General features: G+C 47.8%; 1 protein-coding gene across 1 annotated transcript in view; it reads right to left on the reverse strand.

Moving 5' to 3' along the window:
- LOC123029861 (pleckstrin homology domain-containing family A member 3-like) overlaps positions 1–16,318 on the reverse strand; it is a 21,385-nt gene continuing 5,067 nt past the window's right edge. The window contains exons 3-8 of the mRNA XM_044443236.1: positions 14,123–14,278; positions 11,277–11,413; positions 10,195–10,365; positions 4,882–4,925; positions 3,919–4,076; positions 1–1,101 (exon numbers count right to left, since the gene is read on the reverse strand). Coding sequence (XP_044299171.1) covers positions 1,040–1,101; positions 3,919–4,076; positions 4,882–4,925; positions 10,195–10,365; positions 11,277–11,413; positions 14,123–14,278 — 728 coding nt within the window. The 3' untranslated portion in view covers positions 1–1,039. The remainder of the gene's footprint in view (positions 1,102–3,918; positions 4,077–4,881; positions 4,926–10,194; positions 10,366–11,276; positions 11,414–14,122; positions 14,279–16,318) is intronic.

The raw sequence follows: 16,318 nt of genomic DNA on the forward strand, positions 1-16,318 counted from the left end.
TTTGTTTCAAAATTAGAGTCTTCATTCAAAATTAGAGTCTGATCTTTGGCAGGGAACTCCGTGTGTGAATGGGCTCAGGAGAGGGGGACGCACACGGGCACACACATGCTCAGGACCCTGCCATGCTTTTGCACAAAAACCAGGGGTGGCCGACAATCCTGCAACACAAAGGCTTCGGTCTCCCAATGTTAGTGCACAGGAGCTGATTCATGTCTGATATGCAAAGGATGCCGTCACCTGGCCCCGTGCTGTGCAGTGGGGAGGAGCAAACGTCGTTGTACGGTCAGATACTCAGAACGACTGCCTTTCCTACCATGGGTATTCGCTGCAGGCCACCTTCACAAAGGGCTGAAGAGAAGCAGGGAGAGCAGAGGAGGAATTCTGAGCCTCATTCGGCAAGTCCCATAGTGGCAGTCTTGTCAGGGGAGAGGGCTTTGGAGAAAGACCCCTCTGCTGAGGAAGAAAGGATGTTCTGCAGGCTGGTCTTCCCCAGCACATGCTGGCACCTACAGTAGGTTTCCAGGCTAAAAGCAGTCTCATCCAACTGCAGGATGCAGAGTGCTTCCCAAGTCAACCTGGAGAAAAGAAGCCCTAACGCTGGAAGAAGTGAAAGCCTGGCAGGCAGGAAGGAAAGCATTCTGCACTTGCCACAGACCTTGAGTTTCTGGCTAACTCTGTGACTGAAATGTTGGCCATGTGGCGGAGCGAGCAACCTGTCCAGTAAGAAGCTGCCCTCTAAGCGTCCCATGCTCTCTTCAGGGTGGTCTCTTGTTCCCTTACCTAATGCAGCAGAGACAGCTAGTCACTCTCCTGACCCCCAACCCATCCCCTTCTCACTGAAGACTGTTTGGGAACAGCCAACAGCTCCAGCCTTTCATACCTGCCAGCCACGAAGGGGGCATCCAGCCACACACCTGGCAGGCCCAAGCTATTCCTAAACTAGAGGAGGGAACCTCAAGCCCACTGTTCTAGCTAGCTTGCTAGCAGTAAGGTGAACCCCAAACGGACCACCACAGTGGAAGCGACACCAAAGTCCAGATTACAGCCGTTGGTCACTGCCTGCTGAATCCACTGGAGGATCTTGCGCTGACAACTGGGAATCTGAAGGGAAAAGTAAGAAGAAAGTGGTTGAGAGAGATTGGCAGCCTCCAGTTCCAAGCACATACATTTTTCAGCACTCTCTTAGAGTCCTGGTTCATAACTGGGTTCCTCCCTGACCATAAAAAACAGGGAAGATTAGTGTGGCCTGTCATTGATCATCTTTTCCTGCTCTCAGACGAACAATGATTCATAAACCAAAACCAACTCTGGCTTGTGATCCTGGCTTGCAAAGACAGCAAAAAGCCAGGATGCCTGGTTTAGATGACATGCTAAGTAAACCATTTCTATTTTGCAGGCATACTGGTGGGGAGAAGCAAAGTGGAAACAAAGGGACTGCATGAATCAGTAGTGTCTGCTCTAGTATCTTGGGTTCTTGCTCCCTGTGAATGCAGCCAATTGCTGTCTCAGAGAAACAAATGCATTTCAAACAGGAATTGCTGCCCATGCCAATGGTATACAGGGTTTGCAATGTTTTGAACGGTTTCAGAAACCTGCCAAAATCTGGAAGTGACAATGGGACAAAAGAAGAGTGCTTATACATGTATATTCACGCTATCACGAAGCCATGGGTTCAATAATCAACTATCAACTGTCTTAAAATCTATTATTGGTCTCCAGGCTAATGTCTTTCTGCATCTATTTTCCTTCAGTAGATCTTAATGAAGTAGTATTTGCAGTACGATTCTCCTTGAAGATCTTATCTTTCTGAGCAATGTTGACAGAGAGACTTATAAAACACTTTCTCGTACTCTACTTCCTGGGATGCAAAGCATGTATAGCGACACTGCACAGGCAGGTGGGCATACATATGTGCCTTGCTACTGATTCACCATAGCACTCATCTTACAAAAGTGATAAAGACAAGATTAATCGTGTCAGGGAAACATATGGATCAACAAATCCACACAGGAGAAGCAGGGCGAGGGTGGAAGTAGCACAGAACAGTCACCCCTCCCCCAAAGAAAAACACGGCTTGAAACAAGCTAAAGGCGGCTGTACTTGTGAAGGGAAAACCATCTAAGTGCATGCTTCCATGGATCAAGTTTACAAGGTAGAACAGAAGTGAGGAATGTTGTTGAATTTTAGCACTGCCAGTCACCATGAAAACCACACTGTCTGGAAGCTCCCTAGCAAGGCTATTTGAAAACACCTATCTTAGATGCATCCAGTATGAAATGTAAGAACACATCACTTTTCTAACTTAGTCTGTGTGTCTCCCAGCAAAGTTTTGAACATACTTAATGAGGACCAATGTTGAATTCCAGGGCTTCTTGTAACATGGTGGATTAGTCTGAATGGCCTCACAGATCCATGCTTTCCCATGAATAGATGCCTGCAGTGGAGAATGGGGCACCCATGCCCCTGCTCCTTGTGGAAGATGGGCTTGGCCTCTGCAGTTTGTGATGGCAGCCTGGCATGCTGTGCTCCTCCACCCTCTTCCCTGGGCTTTCAATGCTAAGGAAGCAAGCAGCGGGGGCTGTAGCAGGAGCATCATCCAACTTCAACGGAGGTTAGACAAAGCAAGAAGGAATGAGGAGCTTCTGCGAAAGTTTGTCAAGAAGCTGGCGAAGTAATTGGCCACTGGCATTTTTTGTGTATCCTTAAGCGGGGGAAAGGAGTTGAGAGATCCTGGATTCAGGGATCCATTGGTGAACTAAATCTGGAAAGGAAGAAGATTTAAAGCCAATGGAAAGGGTGAGAAAGAAGGACAGAAGTTGTTGAAGGATGAGGAGCTGTATCAGGACAGCAGGGCTCCCTGAAACTGCTGTGGGAAGGTCCCCTCGATGAGCCAGGCTTCTTTACTTGCTATGATTTAAGGAGTGAGAGCTAGGCTGTGAGTGCTTGTATAGAGCAGCCCCAACCCTCTCTGGGAGAAGGTCTGACAATACACATTGAAGGCCCACACCGTGGCTGCAGTGTTGGACTGGGGCTCAAGAGATCCAGGTTCTAGTCCCTGTTTGACTGCACGAAGCTGGCTGGGTGACTTGGGGCCAGTCACACTCTCTCAGCCTAACCTGCCCCACAGGGCTGTTCAGTGAACATAAGCAAAGAGAAAGAGGAATGTGTAAGCTGCCTTGGGTTCTGCTCAATGGTGGGATTTACAAGCAATATGGATTTAAACTATGTGTGCGCATGCGCGCGCGCACACACACACACACAAACTCTACAGTTACCTAGCTCATCATATCAAAAATGTGTAGGCGGCTTCACTAGGATGGGGTTTGGGTATTCCTACATGGAAATAACAAGCTCCTTGTTTTCTAGGGAAACAAAAACATTGGTGGCTCTCTGTGATATCCATGTGGAAAAAATTAAAAAGCCATTTGGTGACTTCTGCAAAAGTGGTGGCCGAGTGGGCCCTGAGCCTGTGCTGAGATGTGAGAGATCACCCATTGCCTCCCACCTAGCCTCTTTCCCCGTGAGTTCCTGAACTGAAGACCGGGAAACTACCAAGCACAAAGCAGTTCTACAGCAAGTCTGGCGCTCAACTCAAAGGAAGGACCACTCATTTGTCTCCCATAATGGCTGCTGCATCTTGGGCGAGGCTGCCACCAGGACCGATTCAGAAAGGCCCACGCTCCAGTCTGAGTTGCCCAACAGCTTCCCCAGTCCATGAGCAACAGCTGAGCTGGAGAGGCAGGCTGCAAGAATCCCTCCCATCTCCTCAGCCCGTGAGCCTGCTCTGGTAGCCAAGAAGAGCCCCCACCCCGACATTATCTCTTCTCAGCCAAAAGAGGGCAAGCCTGCCTCCCTACCAACTCACCGCCTTTCCCCTCCCATGTTAACCTCATGCAGTTAACTGGTGGTGGCCCCTACCAACTGCTTCTTCAAGTATGGTGCCTGGGGGGCTTTCAGGCGGGCAACCCCGCTGCCCCCACTGCTGTGAGCGGAACATCACCATCTCTTCCAGGTTGCGCAGCACAGTCACGGTGCCCTTGGGAAGCGATGGGGGGACTCGAGCTGGCTCCAGAGCTCTGTAAGGGAAGAGTGCCAGGTTGAAGAGGCGGGGCGTCCGTGCCTCACACGCCCCGCCCCATGGAAGCACTTCTAGGCACGGGATGAATGGAACACGCACAGGACTGCGCCATGCAAAAGCTGAGGGTGCTATGCAAAGCAGGGAACAACATGCGTGCCCTGCACCCAGCTGAAGAATGCATTCTTTTTTCTTTTAAAGAACAAAACACCCCTTTCCACAGCAATACATAGGCAGTTTCATACTGGCCAGATCAGAGGAAGGGAATAATGCGAGCATTAGCTATGCATTAGTAAAATGAGAGTGGAGAGGGTTCAGAATGGAGGCTCACGCCATTCGAAGCCAGATGCAACCCACCCACCTCACTCCAGAAATATGGCTTGGGATTGGAATGGCGTTTGCTCACACTACTGGCCAGCCCTTTCTGCACCCCAGGATCCCCTTCCCAGCTGCATGCTCGAGAAGAGGCAGCAGCCCATAGGAGGGAGGGCTTGGTAAAGACACGGGAGAGGCCTTGTCCCTTGCTGAAAAGAGACACTTGCCTCCACCGGCTATCAACAGCCCCATCTCCTTCTCAAGAGTTCTTGCTTGATTTTGCATGGGAAGGGCAGGGTAAGGCTGGACACAGAAGAGGGAATGCAATTCTTTTCCCAGGATTTCCCAGCAAAACTAAAGGAAAAAGTAGGGGGGGGGAACCACCCACAGTTTTGGGGACAAATGTGGGGAAAACTAACAAATTCTAAGATGACCCACGGAAAGCTTGCCCATTGCAATTAAAAACGAGCTCTTTCCCCCTGGGGACTTACCTGTCTGAGGAGACTATGCCTGTGTGGCTCATAGAACGCTTTATCTGAAGGAGAGGGGAAAACAAGAGCACATCAGTTAGGACACAAACCAGGGTAGCATCCAGTTTTCCCAGAATCCAGACTTGACATGAGCAATTGCAGCCATCCACAACCCTATGTTCATAATCACAAATAGATTTTGAGATCACCACCCCAGGCACAACATGCATTGACAATTTGCAAAATTATTCACAAACCCTGAACACTTATTTGAAAGCATCCTGGATGTGTTTACAAAAGGGCCACCTCTTTAATCATCTAGTTAATTACTTGCTTTATAACAGATCACCAATATTTTGTTGATTTAAAGAGCTAACTGCAATTAGCTAATTCATGTGTTTTTCCTTCAGGCAGTGACTTAGAGACCAGCCTTCTCTGCAGTGGCACCTACCCTGTAGGAAGCTCTCCACTGTATATGACTTCAAGTCACAATGCCAGAATCTTTTAGGCATTTATTGAAAATATACCTGCTTATACAGGTTTTTCCTCAGCCATGAGCCATCGCTGTAGCAGTCTCATGATACCAGAAAGAAGGTGGGAGGGAGGGGCTGGGTTCACACTGCACAGCGATCAACCTCATGTGGTTTCCTTGGTGTGCAGTTTTTTCCCTGGATGTGCTTGACAATCAAATGGTTTCTACACTAGCGTGGCTTCTATCCTCCTCATTCAGTCTTCCTGCTGCCAGCACACATCCTATCAGTCATCACTCCTGAATTCAGCCCCATGCTGGAAGGAGCAGCCCCTGCAGCTGCCACTCCTTTCTCGTAGTTGCGTACTGGGACCATAGAGACCATGATGCTAGGTACGTACAACCAGAGAAACCATGGTTTCAAGTGTGAAAACCACAGAACAGACCTTTGTTCATATCATGGTTTCTGAAAACCAAAGGGACCATGCCAAAATACCACAACAGGGTTCAAGTGACAACAGACCATCCTGTGAAACTACTGTGGCTTGTTGAGTCATGTGAACCAGCCCAGACTCATACACACAAAATGGGCAGGATTGCACGCCAAACTACCCATGATGGTTTTTAGCTACCATAGATCATCTTGGAAGGAGTGGCAGATGCTGAAAGAGATGCTCCAGCCACCCAGCATGAGAATAAATTTCAGGTAAGGCGGTTGAGGAAATGCATGCCAACAGTGGGAGGACTTAGTAGGAAACCATGCTAGTATAAAAGTTACTTAGTCATCTGTCAGGCACATCCAGGCAAAAAACTACATACCATCTAATTCACACAGGTTGCTTGCCATGTGTGAAACCGGGCTCTGCATGTGCCACCTGTGTGCACGCACATGTGTGTTTGGGATTTGTTTCATATGAAAAGCAGTATATATTGTTAGCAGTGACTATACAATCCTCATGAGCCTATTTTGCAATTGCACGTAAGGCTAACTGCAGTAAGAGTGGAGAATGCAAATGGTACTAGGCCCGGGACAGCTGGCATAAGACTGCATTGCAGAAGCAGCAAACTGGGATTTGATAATCCCAGTGTATTATCATTATTATATTGCTGCTATTAACTATGTTTCTATATCACCCAATAGCTGAAGCTCTCTGGGCAGTTTATAGTGGCAAGTAAAATGAAAGAAAACTACAATATGAAATACAAAACCGTAATAAAAACACCAGAAAAATACAAACATTTAAAAAGACAATTTAAAAAGCTAACATGGGGTTACACAAATTAAATCACAAGATCGGTTAGAGTTAGGGTTAAAATTAAAGAAATGCCCTTTCATAGAGGACAGTCTTAACCTGGCACTGAAAAGATATTAAAGTTGGTACCAGGCCGGCCTTGCTGGGGAGCTTATTCCGTAACTGGGGAGGCGCCCCTGGAAAGGCCCTTCTCCTTGCCGCTACTCACTGACCCACCCGTGGAAGATGCAACTGGAGGCAGGTCCCATATTGTGGTTATAGATTCTGTGTAGACTGCAGCTGGGAAAAGGTGTATGGGACCACAATTGTGGTGGCAAGCTGCACAGGATTTTATACATTAAAACTAGTCCCACGAATTGGCCTTGGAAGCTTACAGGCAGCCACTGAAAGCAGGCCAGAATTGGTGTTATGCGTTCAAGCCTTCTGGTCCCTGTTATTAATCCACCTGCTTCCTTTTGTACAAACTGCAGCTTCTGAACAGTCTTCAGGAGTGGTCCCATGTGGAGTGCATTGCTGCAATCTAGCTTAGAAATTACTGGAGCATGGATTTCTCAAACCAGGCTATCCCTGTCCAGATAGGGCTACTGCTGGACCAGAGGACACTCTGAGTCACTGAGGCCACCTGAACCTCAAATGACAACAAACTTGTTTCATCAAGGAAAGAGCAACCCCATCCAGAACAGGGGCATTCTCTCCATCCAATCAGAAGTACCCCTCACTAACAGCACCTCAGCCTTGCCTAGGAGGAGCTTCAGTTTGTTAGCCCTCATACGGTCCAAGGGTGCAGCTGGACTGCCATTTAGCCCACCCACAGGCTCACCTGCTGAAGATGAAAAGGAGAAGTAGAGCTGCATGTCATCAGTACACTGATGACAACACACTCCAAACCTCCAGTGGTTTCATGTAGGTGTTAAATAGCATGGGCAATGACTGACCCCGCTGGAACGCCACCCTGTAGAGTCCAAGGGGCTGAGCAATATTGCCCAAACATCTCCTTCTGCAGTCAGCCATCCAAGTAGGAGCAGACCCACTGCAACGCAGCACCTCCTTCTCCCAACTCAGCCAGCCACCACAGAAGGATGCCGCGGTCAATGGTATCAGAAGCTGCTGAGGGATCTAGGAGTACCACCAGGATCATACTCCCACTTCCTCTCTGCTGACCTAAGTCATCACACAGGGCAACCAAAGCTGATTCCACACCAAACCCTGGACTGAACCCTGACCGAAGTGGATCAAGATAAGCAGTTCCATCCAAGAATGCCTGGAGCTGGTTGGCCTCCAGCCACTCAAGGACCTTGCCCAGGAAAGGGATCTTTGCCACACTGGCCTGAAATTATTCAGATCTACTGAGTCCAAAGAGGGTTATTTTAAGTGCCATGGTAGCACTTCCTGCCCTAAAGGGGCATTAATCACCCCTGTCCCCGCCAGCTATTCTCTCATTGCTAGCTTTTATTAGCCAAAAGGGGCAGGAACCCAGTCCAGACAAGCTTGCACAAACCTGTCCAAGCAATTTATCTCCACCTTTGAGCTGTACTAACGGGTACTCATCAAGAGGACTGCAGAACCCAGGAGGACAGTTGACCGCTCACCGTAAAATTAGCTCAGGCCATACGTTGTAGTAGCTCATTTCACCCGGACCTGCTAGTGCACAGCTACAGTTTGCAGAGAGGGAGGCTGCAGCTTCACAATGGCAGAGGTAGCCCAAGGCCCAATTTCCAGGCAACAATTAAGCAAGCGTACAGGCAATAACTTCACTTCAGTTGAAAGGATGCAAGAGGGCAGACGGGGCAACGGCAACACATGCTGAGAGCAACAATGTGAACAGAACTGAGTCACAACTACTTGGCCACAGCTGCTGAAAATGCAGCAGCCAAATTTAGTGAGGGGTCCACCACTGGGAACATGGAATGTCTCTTTTTATAGTTTGGATAGCTTCAATAGCTTCTGGGCTCAATTCAAAGTGAAGGGCGGTCTGTCTAACCTCATCCTGCCAATCGCACCCTGCCATAACATCAGTTGCAAAAGGGATCGCTGTGATATGGAAATCCCAGCGTTGGACTGGGGCTGGGGGTTCCCTAGTCCCCACTTGGCTCACTGGGTAACTTTATTTATTAAATTTGTATAAAAGCCGCCCATTTATTACATTTGTATAAAAACCGCACATTTGCTGGGCAGCCAAGCTTTGGGCCGATCACTCACTCTTTGCCCAACCAACCTCATGGGGTTGTTGCTGTTGTGAAGATAAAATGGAGCTAAGTTAGCCACCTTGGGTCCCTCACAAGAGGAAAGAAAGTGGAATATAAATGCAATGTAATAACAACAACAACAAATTTGACCCCAGACAAAACTGTTTCAAGCAAGGCAAAAGCAACATATGAAAAGGCCTTTTCTGGCTCAGTGTTACCTGCCACCAGAGGACTGAAGCAGCATAAGAATGGATTTCAGGTCTCAGCTGGCACAGATGCTGCTGCTGAATGCACTTCATGTCTTAATACTTAATACTTTTATGCATCCTGCAGCTATGCGTAAAAGTAAATCTGCATAACAACAGTTTGGCCTACAAAATTTAAACCAACATAAAAAAGCTTTCCCTCAATGGGTTTTAATTCTGCTTGCTGGAGGTTTTAGCTCAGAATTTTGACTTTCAAAAAAGACTAAGACCATCTACAATTGTCCTTTTGTGTCTCTGTTTGTGGCATAAAGTATTCCACAGAAGTACTCTTATGCACAGTTGGGGACATATTGTTACCCCAGGCATGTTTTGGATTATAGGAAGAAAACTGTGAAAGACAGGAGGCTGATATCTGGGACATTTTTACCAGACAGATTTGGATAATGTCACAGAAGGACTAGGCTATAGGGCTACTTTAAACCCTAGTTTACACACAACAGAATGTGAGCCCAGTAGAGGTCAGTTATCCAAACATGCAGGCTGAATTAGAGCTCCAAATGAGCTGGAAACAGCATTCCTTAAAGCAACCTTCTTCCCTGTGATGGCTTCCAGACAATCTGGACTGTAGCTCCCATCAGCATAGCCACCATGGACAGGTATGATGGGATTTGCAGTCCAAAGATCCGGCAGGCACCCCACTGAGGAAGGCAGCCTCAAGAAAATGTTTTCTGCCATATGAACACTTCTGGCCTGTGTTTTCAGATCAAATGGTGATGAGTTTTAAAATATCCATCCATCCATCTCACATAAAGAAAATTAATGCAAATATTAATTTTACCTTTTTAAATAAATTTATTATTAAAAATGTAAGGACACATATTTCAGATATAAGGCGAAAAACCAAAAGGAGAGAAGAACTAGAATCTCCTCCACTAATGAGAATCCAAGCTCTGGTTCCATGGAAAAATGACAGAGATCACTGGGATTTCTTCAAAATTGTAACATTATGGAAACTGGGTTTCCAGATCAGCTCTTCAATGAATGCCGTCCCACAATTTTAATTGATCTAAGAAATCAAATCAGCAAACCCCACAATGATGACATTCCTTTCCTATGAAAGGATGTGCACAACTTTTTACAAATCTGCTTGCCCTTTCTGCTTGGATAGAAAAAGGAAAAATATAAATATGTGAAATGACTGAATGAAGGAATAGACTCACCCGGTGGGAATGCGGGAGTTTAGTACCCACAAAATCAGAAGGCTGGGGAACTGCGGAAGGATGGTAAAGCTCAGGAGCCAATCGGGTGTTTGCAAATTTCATGCAATCTTCCAGCGTGGAGATAAACTGACTGCAGGTTGCCCGCAACAAGGATGAAGCATCGTTCATCTTCTGGAGAAGGCGAAGGGCAGGAAAAAGAATGAACAAAAGCCATGGCAGCCTGCCCAGTTTGGTCCTCAGAGCCAGAGTTCTGGGCAGCCTCTCGGAGCAAGTGCTAAAATGCCTTGGCCTAAGGGACAATTCAAACTTGCTGAGATGGTACAGCTCTGTCCCTTGCCATATACTGGGGAAATCTGGAGTGCCTTCAGGTAGAAGTTTGCAAGGGCGCTGGCTCCACACACCCTTCTCAGCAGCTAAAAGGAAGCTGCTATGGGTAGGTGTGTGAATGGATGTCTAGGGGAGGGGGCGAAAGAGAGAGAGAATGGGGTGTCAGAGTGTGCGTGTGCTCTGGCCATGCCTGCTGCCAGCATCCAGCCCTGCATTTCCTGGATGGCGAAAGGCTGCCCACTCCTGTGCTACAGAAATGTATCAGAGGTAGCCCTAGGGGTGCGAAGATCCAACGGGAATCCAGCTCTCTTGCACTCGCTGGAGTTCTTTCCCACACTCAGCCCCAGCCAGAAAGCGAGCTGAGTCAAGATCAGGTCTACAAATCCCTCCAGAACACCAGCAGACCCTTCTCTGCACAAAGTACACAAAGTGTGCAAGTCACATATGCAGAAGCACAACTCCACTTGCACAGTGATCATGTGGGCAGCACGTGTGCCAGCTGGCCTCCTGGACTTGTTCGGATTCTCTTCCTGCTGGACACCCACACAAATGCTTGGCATGAAGCAGCCTGTGGGAAGCCAAGCCAAGGAAATCTGACAGATTCCCACCCCCAAATCAGATTCCTCGCGCATCAGTAGATAGAGGACCTTTGTTCATCTGTGATCCAGTGGATGTGTGCCCTGCAGAGCACCCAGCCACACAGGGCTAGTTGAGGCACACGCATGGAACACGTGATCATTCAAAGCTGCCCCCACCTGGATGTCGAGTGGGGAGCCATTGTCTTGAGAGTGCGTTGCATCCTGAACAGCGAGGACCTGCTGTGTCAGCACATCGCAATACAGCCGCAGTTCAGACAGCTTCCTCCCAAGGGACTCGTTGTCCAGGTCCAGCTCTGAGAAAGACAAGCAAGCACAACACCAGGCGGGTTTGCTGGAAAGATCACAGGAATATAAGCCTGTGAGGAGGAAAGCAGCCAGTAACTAGCCAAGGGCAACGAGGATAACGCACTCTCATATCTGGGAAAGAAAATATGACACAGTCTTGTTGCCGACTGAAGTTTGCAGAGGGGATGGGATTAAGGCAGAGCCAGAAATGAAGAACTTGGCTTCCTGTGCCTTTCTAGTGCTTCCTGATGGTCTATTTCAGATTCCAAGGGGAGTGGCCACATGGCCCACAGGATTTTTCAGATTCCTAACCCCAGAGCATAAGACCCCGTTCAGACCTTGGAGCCAGGAGTCCGAGCTCCACCTGCCCTCCCTGGCATGGCTGCTCTTTGAGGTCAGGAAAGCGACTCCAGAGGAGGGTGAAAGGCAGCATTTCAATGGGAGGGGAAGAGGTTGGGGAGCCGAGGACATGAATTATTCTGAAGCTGCCCCAGCCTCCATCCCTCCCCTCCAAGGCACTCCAGCCAGACAGGCAAAAGAGCCATCTAGGAGGAGGGGAAAGTGAAGATTGCTTCTACTTCTCCTCCTGCTCTGCACTGGATGCCTGTTAGGCTCTGAGCTGGGGGGGCTTCTGAGCATCCCAAGGGGATTGTGCCCTTAGAGATATGGCTGTGAATGGCACCCACCCTGAAGCAGAAACAAACTGGCTTAGTACTGCATTGCATCACCAAATCAGTGTTTATTTTCACTTACAGCCTGCCAGGTTAGGCGCAGTTAACAGAGGTACAAAAATATGGAAAATCAGCAAAATAAAATAAGGCTTCATCAAATTCCATGAATTTACCCCAAATTTTTCCAGTGCCCCAAGGGTGACCCCAAGAGGTAGGTCCTCTTAATGCTTCCAAAGGGTGCCTGGGTCTTGAACCCAGACAAGTCTGTACTGAGAAGGCGGGAGGGCATGAGGTGGGGGTGATGCAGCCAGTGGTGCTGTCAAGGCAGGAGTTTGGGGCAGGGGCCCAGGGCCCTGCTGAGCAGAACCTGCAGGAGGGCCCTTCCAGTGCAGCAAAACTGGCTTGCTGCTTTTTGAAGTCGGTGAATCAACACAGAGTTTGATCCAGCTTCCCTCTTGCACAACTACACCATCAGAAGGGAATCTGCAGGTCCCCATCATTGCCAGCTTTTAGAAAAGCCCCAAGAACTTACTGCTTTACTCTGGCCTTTACTCTGATTGTGCTTTATTCCAGCGTTGTAACGCTGATTGTCAACTGTAAAGTTCCTTTTATGCTACTGTTGCTGTTTTTCCATGTGTCGTTTCTACCATATTGGCTTTTAATAAGTGTTTTACTGTTCTGTACCAAGTTGGGAGGCCACTTGCCCCAACGGTGGCCAGAAGGGTAATAGTATTGGCCCAATATCATAGCTTAAAGTTTTGACTGCTGAGCCTTGGGAAACCTTTTAGGATGGGGAAAATGCTATACAAAAGCTGGGAAACATCCAATGATTGGTAGCCAGAGGAAAGGGAGTGAATATAGGGAGCCATATGTGGCACTTTAGAGCATGGATCCCCAAACTATGGCCCGGGGGCCAGATCCGGCCCACCATGCCCATTTGGACCTGCAGCGTGTGCGCCCACATGAGCGCCTGCCACCGCCCACCTTGCCCCACGCAGGGGGAGGCAGTGGTTTGCTCGCTCTGAGAAAACGATCTCCAAGTGAGCAAGCTGCTGTCTCGTGCGCCCGCCTCGCCTTGCCTTGTCTTGCCTTGCCCCGCGCGCCTGCCCGCCCACACCTCCCCTCCCCTCACGTGTGCCCGCCTCGCCTTGCCTTGCCTCGCCATGTGTGCCTGCCCCTGCCACGTGCCACCCCTGCCCGGCGCACACCGCCAGCACTGCTTTTCCAGCCCACGCCCAGCGGTGGCACCTTTCAACTGGCTCCCTGGTGAAAAAGTTTGAGGACCCCTGCTTTAGAGGGCTGGATTTGGCCCCTGGACCTGAGGTTCCACGGTATTGGTGTAAAACAAGTAACCTGTGCTATCCCAGACAGGTGAGTGGCTATTAAGAAGAGGGCCTTTTCTGTTGTGGCACCCTGATTGTGGAATAAGCTCCCCAGAGAGGCTCCAGGTGAAGATTTTCCTATTTTCCCATGCATTTTAGATTTTCAAATTCTGTTTTAAATCTGGGTTTGTTTTTTATTTTGGACTGCTGCTTTACTTTATTTTGGTCTTTACTTCTATTTTATACTGTAGTTTTAAACTGTTATGTTTTAAACTTTTATAGTATATCTGACATTGTAAACCAACTTCAGTTACTGAGTGGTATTGAAATATAATAGGTAAAACCCTATGTTGTTTGAACACAGTACCTCCAAACAGAGATTGAAGTAGATAGTAGGTGACCAAGGAGAAACTATATTTACATCAACTTGGGACAACCCAGTTAATTTTTACTCTTTCCCCCTGCAGTAAGAAAACCAGGAAGATAAAATAGACACAGGTTCTAATTGATTTCTCAAATTTTTAAACAGGTCCAGAGATGTTTGCTAAGAAGGTGTGAGAGTTAAGCAACTCATTCTAATCACAGTGTCTGAGGAGTCCCCACCCTGTGCTTCCTTATTTCCGTCAAAACACTCCTTAATCTCAGTTCCACATCTCCCCTTAGTTTCTGCTCTAGGCTTCCCAAACTCTGTGTAGTCTTTTCAGTACAATGCTAAAGAACCAACCTTTCTCCTTCTGGCTCCTGCTGTCCCCAAGGCAGGCCTTGGAGCTGCCCAAAGCGACCAGCCATTTCTGTCTCTCAGCAGCACCCCCTGCCTTCAGGTAGAAGTACTGCTCACCCGGAATGACCAGCTCCATACGAGTGGGGTCTGTGGCATGCACTGCAGAAAAGAATACAAAAGGAGAACAGAAGCTGAGAAATCGGTGGTTTCCCTGCCATGCATTCTGCATACGCAAGAGCACTTCTTTGCAGTGTTAAGACAGGAAACACCTGGAAATCCCTTGCTTGTGCAAGATCAGGGATGCTAAATCTTAGGACTGTGGGACAAGCATGGCCCTACAGTGTTCCTCAGATGGTCATACCACTTCTCTGCTTCAATTCCTTCCTTGCCAATTGCTTGGTGGTTTCCCAGTGTTGGTCTCCTCCTTCTGAAAGATTGAAATTCTTTACTATGGCTTAGAGTCAATGGCAGTACAAACTTTAATTTAAAATATACAAGTCCTTGTGGTATTTTAGGCCCTCTTACATTTTGCCTTGAGCTCACACACCATTAGAATGCAGTCCCCAAGTTTCTCTAAAACTGAATTCAACTCCCTGGTGGAAAGAGGTACCGCAACCCCTATTCACTTTCCCCACTCAAAGGGGAGAAGTCCCTTGCCATACTGAGAGGGGCCATGCAGAACTGGAAATTAGGCAAGTCTCACTACTCCACTTGAAATTCTGGCATTCCCAAAGAAGGTGAGAGCCAGCTAGCATTCCCAGCCAAATGAGCCAAGCAACAAAGTGAAAAATCTAAAACTGACCAAGGACAGAAGGAAGTGGGTGTTGGAAGGAGAAGATGACAAGTCCTATGTGTGAAGCTGGATAACAGACAAGCAAGTTTTGTTTTCAAAGACTAACTGGGCTATATCTAAGAAAAGCATCAGCCTCCACGATAAACCAACTCTCTCTTGTTTAAGGCTAAATAAGAAAAATATTGCTGGAGAAGACTTCTGAGAGTCCCTTGGACTGCAAAGAAATCAAATCAGACAATCTTAAAGGAAATCAACCCTGACTGATCTTTAGAAAGTCAGATACTGAAGATGAAACTCAAATACTTTGGCCACCTAATGAGAAGGAAGGACTCACTGGAGAAGAGCCTACTGCCGGGAACGACTGAAGGCAAAAGGAGAAGGGGACGGCAGAGGTTGAGGTGGTTAGATGGGGTTATTGGGGTGGTAGGTGCGGGACTGGGTGGACTCCAAGGGATGGTGGAGGACAGGAGAGCCTGGAGGAGTGTTGTCCATGGGGTCGTGAAGGGTTGGACATGACTTAGCGACTAAACACACACAAGAAAAATATGCAGCTTTTCTGAAGAGTTAAGAGAGATGAATAACTCTGAGAAGTCTTATCTTTAATAGATTATCACATTACCACTGAGATATGATCAGTGGCTTAAGAAGTAACACAAAATAGCCTCAAGTATGTACCTTGGATAAAGAGAACAACACTATAGTCAGAAACCTGACCCCAGTATTTCAGCTCCAGGACACCAACCCAAAAGGCTTTGGCCTATTAAGAGTGAAATAGTTCCTGGGGACTGGAGTTCTGGGCCCATTCATGCACCATTGCTAGAACTCATTTCTAACTAGTCTTTTTTTGCACTAGGCCCTGCATTAGGATAATTCTGTCTGCTCTCGTGTTGCAAGGAGCTTCACCCATTTACAACTGCAGATTTACCTGTTCTTTAAGTAACAGAAGCAGGCCAGAACTTTTTTTCTAAGACAGTATTTAAATAGTCGGAGAGTTCTCAGACTAAAGACAAGGCAGCATCCATGTCAAGGCATACAGCATCCCAAAAAATCCAGAGTTTTGCAGCATGCAACAGATCCATGAGATCTGCACTGCTGCCTGGTTTGATGCCGGCTGACTGTCTGCTGAAGCACAATCAGGCATCACATTGAGTCAGATCATCGGTTTATCATCTAGTCAGGTATTGTCAATGGGGACTGGCAGTGGATTTCAGACAGAACATTTTCCAGCCCTGCAGGGTCTTCAAAGCAGGACCCTTCCACTGAGCCATGACCCTTCAAGCTGAGGCGTGTTTTGCCCACTAATGTTTCATGGTTGGTCACCTAGAGGTTAATAGGGGGTGGGTGGGCATGATCTGAACTGAACAACTGGGACATTTGGCTCAGAAGCTGGGTAGACAGCAGTTGTG

This window comes from Varanus komodoensis, unplaced genomic scaffold, assembly GCF_004798865.1.
Source record: "Varanus komodoensis strain SLA01 unplaced genomic scaffold, ASM479886v1 scaffold41, whole genome shotgun sequence".
NCBI lineage: Eukaryota > Metazoa > Chordata > Lepidosauria > Squamata > Varanidae > Varanus > Varanus komodoensis.